At 36.8% G+C, this 11,831-nt stretch overlaps 1 protein-coding gene across 5 annotated transcripts; it reads right to left on the bottom strand.

The window, feature by feature from the left end:
- Positions 1-1,163: 1,163 nt before the first annotated feature.
- LOC140757684 (double-stranded RNA-specific editase B2) lies at positions 1,164-9,021 on the bottom strand. 5 transcript variants are annotated; one of them, XM_073093587.1, is made up of 12 exons: positions 8,856-9,021; positions 8,621-8,679; positions 7,581-7,646; positions 6,772-6,972; positions 6,375-6,462; positions 5,865-5,986; positions 5,451-5,553; positions 4,953-5,045; positions 3,412-3,566; positions 3,305-3,337; positions 2,469-2,718; positions 1,164-1,490 (listed from the first exon to the last, which is right to left on the bottom strand). In XM_073093587.1, exons 1-12 carry the CDS (start codon positions 8,872-8,874, stop codon positions 1,315-1,317), a joined length of 1,365 nt encoding a protein of 454 aa, XP_072949688.1. In that variant the 5' UTR covers positions 8,875-9,021; the 3' UTR covers positions 1,164-1,314. The 5 variants fall into 5 exon arrangements, with proteins under 5 accessions (XP_072949688.1, XP_072949690.1, XP_072949689.1 ...); XM_073093589.1 differs by having other exon boundaries at positions 6,772-6,939; XM_073093588.1 differs by lacking the exon at positions 3,305-3,337.
- Between the last annotated feature and the right edge of the window lie 2,810 nt (positions 9,022-11,831).

The following is an 11,831-nucleotide window of genomic DNA, read 5'->3' as shown; positions in this document are numbered from 1 at the left end:
CCAGTTCAATATATTTTCTATACCTATAGTACATTAAATATTATGGAAACATTTAATTCGCTTAAACCTAGTAAATATTGCTAATCATACATGACGACATACACACACGTTTTTGTGAAATAATAAAAAAATATTTATCATATACGACAAAATAAGACATGATACTCGCATATCCCCGCTCTCTGCCTGTGTAAGTTGACCTATCATACGGTCTAGCAGGTATTTTTCTAAATAAAGAAAATATTGCCTACGTTATAATTTGAACAATGATACCCTATTAATATAAATGGTCATTAAATACGTGACCAAGTAATGTAAATATAATCCCAGTAATAATAATAAAATTACTACTCCAATTAGCCTAATAAACGATTGCTCTGAACAACATCTATAGTGAAATGAAGGCACCTGGGCGAGATCATAATCATATAATGCCATAAATAGTCACAACTATATAACCTGACACACCCATCACCCAAATCGGATTGAAGATCTTGAGCTTAAGTTAATATAAAGTGAATTGTCGAAACTATTACATTAACCACGTGCATTCCTTGAAATTAGTTTTCAGACAAACAGTAAAATAGCAACATTAAACTTTTTTTTTCATTAATTCTTATAATATAGTATACATTAATCTTCCATAATAGTTTTCATTCTACAACAAATATATATCTAAGTTATTTTTAAACTTTTTAGGACAGTTATTTAAGAGTGACGATGCAAAAACTTGTATATATATCATGATTAGTGCATATAATAGTGAAATTTAAAATTTTAGTAAATATTATTGTAATATGTTATATTTCATAATATTTTTTATTGAAAAACTGCAGATCATAATTATAATTATTGAGTGAGATGTACATTTGTAAGTCCCAGATTTCTGAAGAGCTCCTTAAATATGTCAAATGTATTGAGTTCTTTTTTGTAGAGCTTCAAAATTCCGAGTCAAATTGCGAGATTTTTTAGTCGCGGACATCAATATATTCCCTCCTATGTCCTATGCACTGCATCCCCACGGGAGCCAATCGTGTTAGAATCTCCTTTTCATTTTTTGCCCATTAAGTGCGTACAAGGAGTTACATATTCAACTGAAAAAGTGCCCCCGCGGTTAACCGCTAGGGTGTAGAAGTCAGCCGGATTACGTTGTTTCATTGATGTCATCGATAAGGCCCGCTCCACATTCTCGCGGGAACGCGAGAAAACCCGTTTCGTATCGGCTCCACATTCTCGTTTCCCGTGCTTTTCTCGCGTTCTTGCGAGATTCTCGCGAGAATGTGGAGCGGGCTTAGAAACATTGCCATGAGGCATCTACGTGTCCATCTCCGGCTTGACGTCTGCGGCGCTGGCGGCGGGCGCGGCGGCGGCGGAGGGGGCGGCGGGCGCGGTGGGGGCGAGCGGCGCGCTGCAGTCGGAGAAGGCGACGCCGAACAGCGCCTCGCACGCCGCGCGCGCCGCCTTCTTGCGCGCCTCGCGCTTGTTCGTCGCTGAGGGACAAACATCCGTTACTTGTACTACAACTATCATTTAAAGATAAATATTAAGCCGGCTCCAGACTCACGCGAGAAGTCTCGCCGAGAAATGGCGCAAGAACCGAGAAGGCATCTACACTCATGCGACCTTCTCATTCGCATTCTCGACCGTCATCCAGAATGGAACGTCAGTTCAGCGGCTTTACCTACACAACGACATACAATGTTATGGTCACACTGAGACCGAAGGAAAATGTGATACCGGTCTCTTTTCTTGCCCGAGAAACCCTTCGAAACGAACACAAAATACCGACAGCAAAAATACCGACACCTATTGGAGAACAGGCGAGCGCGAGAACAAAAAGGTAAGAAAGTTATCAAATTCACGCTTCTCGAGTGTTCTCGGGGGTCCTCTGCGTGAGTGTGTAGCCGGGGTAACACTAGGTTTATATACTTGTAAACTTTTGCAACATTTACATTCACCAACTATCAACTTCTTCGAGTGTATTGGATATTTACCATAAATCTGTTATGTCATACTCGTCATACTCGTCTGTTAATCTGCAAGATGCCAATTTTTTAAGTGCAAATTAAATGACTACGTGATTGAAGGTGAAAACATAAGATACGCTCATTTGTTACAATTCGAACTAATATTATTCGACGTACATAGATTAGTAAAGATTACTCACACCTAACAAGAAAATGCTATCAGTTTTGAGAATTGAAATAGTTGAGTAAAAAAGTTATTCCGCATCTCCGTGCTAAAATGTCCCTAAAATATTTGAAATACTTATTTATTTATTATGTAAATTACGCAGTTTTAGTTATTTCTTCGTAAATTTTCTCTAAAAATGTTTTTTATTTGTCAAGAATTAAAAAAAATAACTGACAAATCAGCCTTCTGCGACTTCATTCTATTTTAAAGGCGGCGAAGCATCTTTACTAATCTACGTCGACGTAGAGGTTTCAAGTGAGGCCAACAACGCTCACCCTTGCCGACGTACTTGACGCCGTCGACCTCGATGCCCATGGTGAAGAGCATGTTCTGCGGGCGGTCGCCCTCCACGGCCAGCTCGCGGTACTCGAGGTGCGGCCGCATGTACGTGAGCAGCATGCAGGGGTGCATGGCGCCCGCGCCGGCCGGCAGCGCGCGCGGCGGCTTGGCGCGCGCCGCACCGCCGCCCGCCGCGCCGCCGCCGCCGCTCGTCGGCCCGCTCGCCTCGCTCGACGCGTCGTTCGCCTGCCAGATTGTACTCGTATACATATTTTTTTAGTAGCAGACGAGCATGCAGTCCACATGATGGTAAGTGGCTCCTGCCGCCCATGGACATTCGTAATCAACCCCAGATAGGTCTGAGGTCGGCCACAGATGCGTCGCTACCCCTGAGGTCTAAGCTGGAACGCCTCGAGAAAAAGTATGTCTCCCTTACCACACCCTTCAAACCAGAACACAGCAGAACTTAACACTGCTATTATATGGCAGAAATAGGTGTAGCGGTGGTGCCGCCGGAGTCGAACCACCTTCGAACGCATACGACGCAATATAACGCATTGATTAACAACATAGTAATTGATAAACACTACTGTTACATCCAGAAAATCCCAGAGTCTCAGGAGGCAAAACGAACTATCCGCTCCATACTGTAATATGAAGGCATAAGCAAAGTTTAGCAAATAAAAATTTATTCATACAACATAATTTATAAAGCGTTTTTAATGGCAGTCTACTTGTGCCCTCAAGCGGCATTTTATCGCAAATAGACTGCTTGCCTCAGATGATACAAGGCCACATCACTTTACCATTGTTAATAAACAAAATTTCTTACCTTATAAAAACATATCTGTTTCTCATCCGTAAGCTAGTAAAGTAAAATAACGAACATATTATTTATAGCTCATTAATTTTCAGGACACTATGTTCAAATATACCAACCGCGACGCTGAAGTTCGGCTTGAGTTGCGGCACCTTGTGTCCGTCGCACTCCCACTCTGCGAACAGCTTGTGCAGCGCGAACGACGCCAGCTGGATCATCGGCAGGGGTGCGTCCTCATCCTCCTCACCAGTTTTCTCGTCGTTGCCTTGGGCCACTACACATCAAATAAAATTAAATAAATGAGAATATGGTCCACTAATACCTTTAATTATAAACTTACATATGCTTCTACACATATTAAATAAACTTACATTGGCTACCAATTCATCATCATCAACCCATTACAGCTGGACACGAGTCTCCTCTCATAATGAGGGTCATAGAATAGAGGATTTAGGTCATAGTCCACCGCGCTGGCCAAGTGCATATTGGTAGACTTCACATAGGGGAGACTGGGGACACTTGATCCTTACGGGAGACATGGTACACTGGATTTACAGAGCTTCTGTGAACACTATATGATCTTAGTTGGACAACATTAGTTGGTTGTGACACGTTATACCTTTCTAAAGTTGGTACTCCTGTCGAATTTGATATTTAAGCAGATGGCGAATGATTGTGTGTATTGTGTCTCAGGAAAATATTTTTCGTAAGTTTTCATTTTGATTAAACAATTGGTTAGTAAACTTATTTTGAGTAAGGATCACTTTTAAACTATCCATTATCTATGCTTTTAAACATCTGTTTCATAGAATAGTGTTAATAGTAGTAGATTTTTTTACAATATCTTTATAACCACAGTATAGCTAGGGTACACATGGTACACTTTCTTATGGGAGATATGATCCTTCCGGATCAAGCGTCCACTAATGTTTATTTTTTAATAATTTCAGGATTCAATATGCCTAGAATATATAAAACAATAGAAGGTGCAAGAAATAAAAATATCAACCATAAGGTTCTGTGATAATAGGAACATTAAGTAATGTTAGCTGAAAATATAGGTACTTGTATATGTGATTTATCAAAACAGTGGAATATGTTGTTTTTTCAACTTTACCTACTAAACAAATAAATCAAGGATAAATCAATTTTAAGATATTTTCAGGATCAAGTGTTCCAGAGGGGGGGGGATCAAGTCAGACATATATATGGGACACATGATATCATTCCCTATACAAAGTTTTCGTGGGCTGGTTACAAAATTTATATACCGATATCATTAGCTTTTATACTTAGTATAGCCGATGAAATTCCACGTATTTCAGTACCAATATATCTAAAATCGGATTAAATAATATTAAACATTAAATCGGATCAAAAAACAAAAGGGGGATCAAGTGTCCCCAGTCTCCCATACCTTTGAATTTTTTTTTATAAATCTCTCAGGTATGCAGGTGTCCTCACAATGTTTTCCTTCACCGTTTAGCAAATGATAATTAATTTCTAATATGCACATAACTTACGGAGTAATATTATTTAACTAAATCCACTATTATAAATACAGTTAAATGTATGGCAAAAATAAAATGGTGAAATTACTACAATTTAACACAACAATAACTGTGCTTAAAGGATAACAGACAATGTTTTCGTTTACCTTCCATACTGTTGGCTTTCGCCATGCGCTTTATGATAAGATCCCTTATGGCCTGTTCCGCGGCATCGTTTCGCGCTGCTATTTTGTTGTCACCTGCCAAAAGAAAAGTGGTTTCATTCATTCATTCATTTCATTCACTGCAATACTGACTAGACTACAATCATAGTATTGTACTAGTCTGCACTGCACAATGTATAGCACTCAAACTAGATAATGTCTGAATGATATGCAGCAATGTGCATTGGAGTCCATCCATCCATCGGCCTTTTGAGATCCACTGCTGGACATAGGCCTCCCCTAATGGGCACCACTCCACCCGATCCCGTGCCCTTTAAATCCAGCAGTTTCCCACCGTCTTCTTCAGGTCATCGGTCCACCTCGTCGGGGGGCGGCCTGAACTCCGTTGGCCTACACGTGGTCGCCATTCTAGGATAATCAGTGAGAAAAAATGAAAGGAGACATAAAATGGATTATGGGACAATATGATTCTGAACTTACCATATCCTTTGTAATTAGTGCCATCGATGGTGAGCTCAGCGCAGAAAATGTGTGAGTTTGCGTCTGAGACGAATGGACTTGCTGATGGTTCCACTTTGAATTGCTGTACCAAAATAAAATATATAATAGCAACTAATATAAGAAAAAGTATAAATAAACCATTAAATTCGTAACAGCGTCAAGTAATCAATGAGAAGGAAAAACATTAACATTTTAAAATGAATATTATTATTGAAAAAAAATTACAGTATTCAGTATTGTTCAGTTACAGAAGATATAATGGAAAAAAAAAGGTCAGACAAAGCATTGTAAATCGAAGTCATTAAAATTGGGTATACATTAACGTAATACACTGAAGGCTTGGAATTTTATGCACAGTACAGTTTAATGGTGTGTTATGGTGTTCATACTCACAGCGGCGTCCCTCTCTGACGGCATCATCTCGTTGAGCACCATGAGCGCGTTCTTGGGCGCCAGCAGCCGCCGCAGATTCTCGTTCTGCCGCCGCCGCCGCTCCTTGTTCGTGATCTTCTTCACTGTTACACAAACATCCTCATTAAGTGGTGTAAGAATAAATTCATTAATAAGTGAAATTAACTAGAAATGCAGTAGCTTTTCAGTAGTTCTAGAACTATGAACGGATGATAAAGCGCCAAATATTATACTATTTATACACAATTTTTACTTGTTACATTAGCTGTAATATCTTCTTTAACATATTCTAATGAGATAATAGACTAAAAACTAATGAGATAATAAATGGCACTACAAGTATTCTGAATCACACTATTGGAGTTTTTCTAACATCTTGCAGATACATATACAAGTTTCAAATCAAATCATCAGATCACTGTGACTTTCCAGGCTGCTGCAATTAGCAGAAATTGCCTAACTCCAATAAAAAAAGAAATGAAATACACTTACCCCCACTAAGTCTACTCTTCATCCAGTGTGGTTTAACCTCTGATTCCTTTGAATCTGGATTCTCTCCACCCATCTCAACATCCCAGTTCTGAAATTAAATAACTTTGATGTAATTAAAGTATCAACATCAGTATCAAAAATTAAGTAAAGTGTGTGTAGCAATATTTGTGGTGTATTTCGAAATGTAGCATCTATTTAATTACAATCTTTAGTTTGAACTTTGGATATCACAATACATCTGTGGTAGCATATGTTCAACTTAATTTTGTATAACCATTAAATATCGAAAATAAGAATGGAAATCCAAATTTACTTAGTGGTCACTTTAATTGTGTAGCAATTTTCAGATATACGACTCCATTCTGATACAAGGGTTCATTCATGTAATGTGGAATACCTGCAACAATAAATTCTGCTGTTCTGTCGGTTGGAGCATGGCGGAGGGCGCGATGGGCACGGAGAGGGCCGGCGGCCGCTGCGGGGGCGTCTGTTGTTGCGCCAGCTGTTGTTGGGGCTGTTGTGGTGGGGGCTGTTGGGGCGACTGTTGCTGCTGTTGTTGCTGATTCTGCCGATTGTATTGCTGATATGGTCTTGGGTGCTGTTATGAATTAAATGAATTTTGTTGCTGTTTAGGATATGAGGGAATATCAGAAACATTAATGTAGTTTCGTATTATATGTAACTACATCAGTTTTAATGGAATATGACGCTTTTATTACGAAATAAGTTACATATTCTTCATCTACAACATTTCAATTAAAATACTGTCTTCAACACACTGCATTAATCCTCTGATGTGATATCAAAATATATTGTATGAAAAAAACTCAAATTAACACTACTACTTTTAAAATTTGTTGAAACCAAACACAATTTATATATCAGTAGCATGGCCACTACCAAAACAATATTGAGCATCAAACTTATGATAAAACTACATAGAACTAACAATCTACTTGTGTAAAATAACAGTTAAAAATCAACTTAACAAAAACAAAGAGCAAACTTAACCTATTGGTGATTGGTAACTTACAACTTAACACATTTAACCTTTTTAAGATAATGCACATCACTATAATATTATGTACCTTTTCCTTTTTAAGATTTCCAATACTGTTTAAATCCAATATTATGTGTAACGCATGCTCAATCATGTTTCAAAACATTCAACTTACAGTAAGCTATAGCTGAATTAGCAGTACTTACATAGTTGTTTCCATTGTAGTTCCTGCTCTGATGAGGTCCCGAGCCAACAGGTCCGCCCGGCGCCAGCTAGCAGCAGTTAGCCGAATTGGTAGTGAGTATCACCCCTTATACATACAATACACATCTCTCATACCCACACACCACATCTATGCCTAGTATAAATCTGTTTCATTCTAACATACTTTTTCATACAGATATGGACAAAGTCTAGGGTTCTACAATGAGTATAAGACGATATAAAAATAAGAACACAATTTTTTTACACCATAGTTATATTTTTTTTGTCATAAAAGTTAAAATCATAAGAGATTTGTGCTTTACATGATGTTAGGTTAATGGGTCACTAATGATAGGCATAATATGGATACAACAGCAAGACTCAAGCCAGCTCATATCTTTAGACATTCTAGCTCAAAACTCACGTCACCAATCACTCAACAACCACACAGGGGTAAATACGCACTTACCACTTCCCACCACATTCCTACCATGTTCCACCCAGTGAAATTGTACCAATGGAATGTTTCAATTTCGAAGCTCATTAATACCAGTAAACAATATATTGCTTATGTAAGTGTCTGTTACAATTCCAGAGGGCTGATCATGTTAGGAATTTGGGGCAGCTTACTGTCTACTTAAGTCTAGAGAACTTCATATGCACATGGAATAGATTTCCATGATCATAATGCATCCTCGGCCCAACAGCTACCCTGTGAGAGGCCAGTACTGGCATCCACTGGCAACATTCACCGTGAGCAGCGACACATTGAACATTAAAACTAACACAGTCAATGAGCATGCTCAGGTGACTCCACATCGCAACTGACAAAACATTGTTTAATCATATACGATGCTCGCCTTTAGATGGTCACAGTTCAAGCACTGTCAAAGAGTAACTGGTGACTTCATACATCCAGTGCCACGGGACTTGGCGCTCGGCACGATGCTAGAGTAACAAACGGCCAGTTAATCTCATATGTAGGTTATTTATATACTTCATCTTCCAAATAACAATCTTATAAATACGTAGGCATATTTACCTCGCCGCCGGACACGAAGCGCCCCGGCGTGTTGTATCGCCCCGAACTACGCGTATTATCTGTAAAAACATTCAGCACTATAAACTTCGCGACTGTAGTATACTGATATTTCCATAAGTAACTTTAATCATTATTTATTTATCGGAATAAAGGAATCAACTTTAAAATGTTATGTTACAGCGCACCCTATTGTTAATTTTAATTCGGATTATGTATAACAAACTTCACAACTTACAAGAATTGTTGTACGACATGATGGTATTTGAGGAGATAAGTTTTAGTTTATTAGACAATTAATATGATTTTAATTAAATCGCAAAATATTTATTTTGCCAACGATTGATTATTTTCTTCCCCTTTCGTTTTATTTCAATTACAAACATACGTAAAATGAAAGATGACTCAAGCTCAAGAATAATGGCGGCGCGGCTTGTGTCGTCACGTCATTATGTCAAGCTTAGAATTGAATGAATTGATTACTGGTTTCACAGACTACTTAAAGACATTTTGTTTATCATATATATAATAATATCATATAAACTTACATACATTTTTTTAAGTTTATAATCATATCTTATAAAAGATATACATTTTTTTAATTTGTTACATGGTTTATAGATTTATTTGTGCTGCTATATTCAAACTGAAGTAGAAATAAAACTTAAAAATTCTAAACTTCGAGAGAAATGATACATTCGATACAATAAAAAAGTATTAAATTCATATTATATGAGAACGTCTTTATAGCTGAGTATCGTTGTTATACTAATACGATACGAGTGAAAGCCTCAAATGCTTAATTTTTACAATAAAGTCTTGTGATTAATAACACAATCGTAGTTCTAAAACTCTTTTGGATCCACGGTCTAAATTGTAATTATGTTCATTGAAAAAAAATAATATGTTTTCAATTTAAGATTGACATTTGGGTACTTGACAGTTATAACAATAAAATATGAAATATGTTGGATATGATAGCTTATAAGTAAACATAAATTATGCAGTATTTCGTTTATTTTTTAATACGTTCTAAGTATTTTAATTTTTAAAAAGAAATTTTCGATTTTTTATCTGTGGATTTTAAATCCCAAAACGGCGACAGTGCTGCCTCAAATGTCATGTGACGTCACTACATCGAAACCAAACAAGACAAATAATAATTAAATCGTTTGCTGTTAGAGTTGGTTGAATTTATGTTGTGAACCGAAATGAAGCCATACTATATTAAAGCTGATAGCGTGAACCTGCTTAAAAAATCTCCATATATGCAGTGCAATAAATCAAAATGGATACAAAAACTTCCGTGAGATAACCTATGGAAATATCAAATAAACAACGTAAGTAAAACATTCTTTATATTTACATTTAATCATATCGGACAATTAAAACATTTCTTAACTGACTTCAGACAGAAAAAACCTTTCTTCTGTCTGAAGTCTTCAAGTGATTATTAAGATTTTTTTAAATATACTTATATTCTTATGTGAACTGTTTTAAGGTTATTAATTGGTTATATTTATATTTACAGATCTTCCCGACAATCGTATAGTGACGACGTTATAGAGTATGTGCAGTTTAAGAGGAAGGCAAGTTTGTGTTTCATGAAAAGTAAAAGTTGTCCTGAACACAAGGTACATCAATGAAAATGAAAATGTGATGACTGTCCTGCCTAGAATAAGTGAGGAGTCAAAAGTTTCGAAAGTAGGCACCAGTCTGAAATACATAAAGTAAAGTACACGGGAAATAGTACTTCTTTACTTGCGTAACCTACCCAACAAGATGAAGGAAGAAAAGTGACCATACAGTTCCTATTATTGCATTGCAATTTAATTCTGAAAATGACAGTCATAAAAATATATATCCATTTGTACGGAAAATAATTTTAGTAATGAAGAAAAGCAGACACGCAAGCAGCACAAAAATTTAGCTTAGGTGATCTGTAGTAATTATTGTAACTGTAACATATGATAAATATATATGCAAAATATATATATATATCTATATATATAAAAGAAAGTCGAGTTAGTTACTCCACTTATAACTCAAGAACGGCTGAACCGATTTGGCTGAAAATTGGTAAAGAGGTAGATTAGAACCAGGAAACGGACATAGGATACTTTTTATCCCGTTCGACCGCGTTTCCGTGAAGTCATTTTATAACTCAGGAACGGCTGAACCAATTTGACTGAAAATTAATCGAGAGGTAGCTTAGAAGCAGGAAAAGGACATAGGATACTTTTTATCCCGTTCGACCGCGTTTCCTTGAAGTCATTTTATAACTCAAGAACGGTTGAACCGATTTAGCTGAAAATTAGTAAAGAGGTAGATTAGAACCAGGAAACGGACATAGGATACTTTTTATCCCGTTCGACCGCGTTTCCGTGAAGTCATTTTATAACTCAAGAACGGCTGAACCAATTTGACTGAAAATTAATCGAGAGGTAGCTTAGAAGCAGGAAAAGGACATAGGATACTTTTTATCCCGTTCGACCGCGTTTTCGTGAAGCATTTTATAACTCAACAACGGCTGAACCAATTTGATTGAAAATTGGTGGAGAGGTAGCTTAGAACCAGGAGACGGACATAGGATACTTTTTATCCTGTTCGACCGCGTTTCCGTGAATAAATAAGAGTTGAAAGTTTGTATTAAAGTCCCCCAGTTTTGATGCAAATCTATATGAAAATTGGTATTTGATAGGATTTATATAATTAGATAGAAAGTAATTAAATATCTATTTTACGATATTTGCAAAATCAACCCTTAAGTTGGTTAAGTAGGGGTTGGAATTTTATATTAAAATCCGTTAATTTGGAAGCAAAAACTGTAAAAATTTGCATTTGGCTTTAGAAGAGACTTCGTTTAGAAATCGGCAGATTTTGAAGCAAAGTCTATGAAAATTGGAATTTAGCTTTTTGATTCAAAATAATAGAACACATTTTTCACCGTTTTTGGAAAATCAACCTTTAGGGACATTTAATCGGGTATGGAACTTTAATTTAATATCCGTTAATTTGGAGCACTAAGAAAATTATCATAAGACATAATGAAGCATCTGAGTCACTGTTTGTTTTTTTAGATCAACCCTTAAGACTGTTATAAATCGCCTTTCTATTTACACACCTGTTTCAGCATTTTTAGCTATTCAACAACCCGATTAGAGTACTATAAGTAAATAAACTTTCTTTAAAAAAAAACCGTTATTGAAGTTAT

Source organism: Epargyreus clarus, unplaced genomic scaffold, assembly GCF_041222505.1.
Source record: "Epargyreus clarus isolate Ecla_fem2 unplaced genomic scaffold, WU_Ecla_fem_2.2 ptg000004l, whole genome shotgun sequence".
Lineage (NCBI taxonomy): Eukaryota > Metazoa > Arthropoda > Insecta > Lepidoptera > Hesperiidae > Epargyreus > Epargyreus clarus.
The sequence above is the reverse complement of the archived record's forward strand: the minus strand, read 5'-3'. Positions and strand labels throughout refer to the sequence as shown.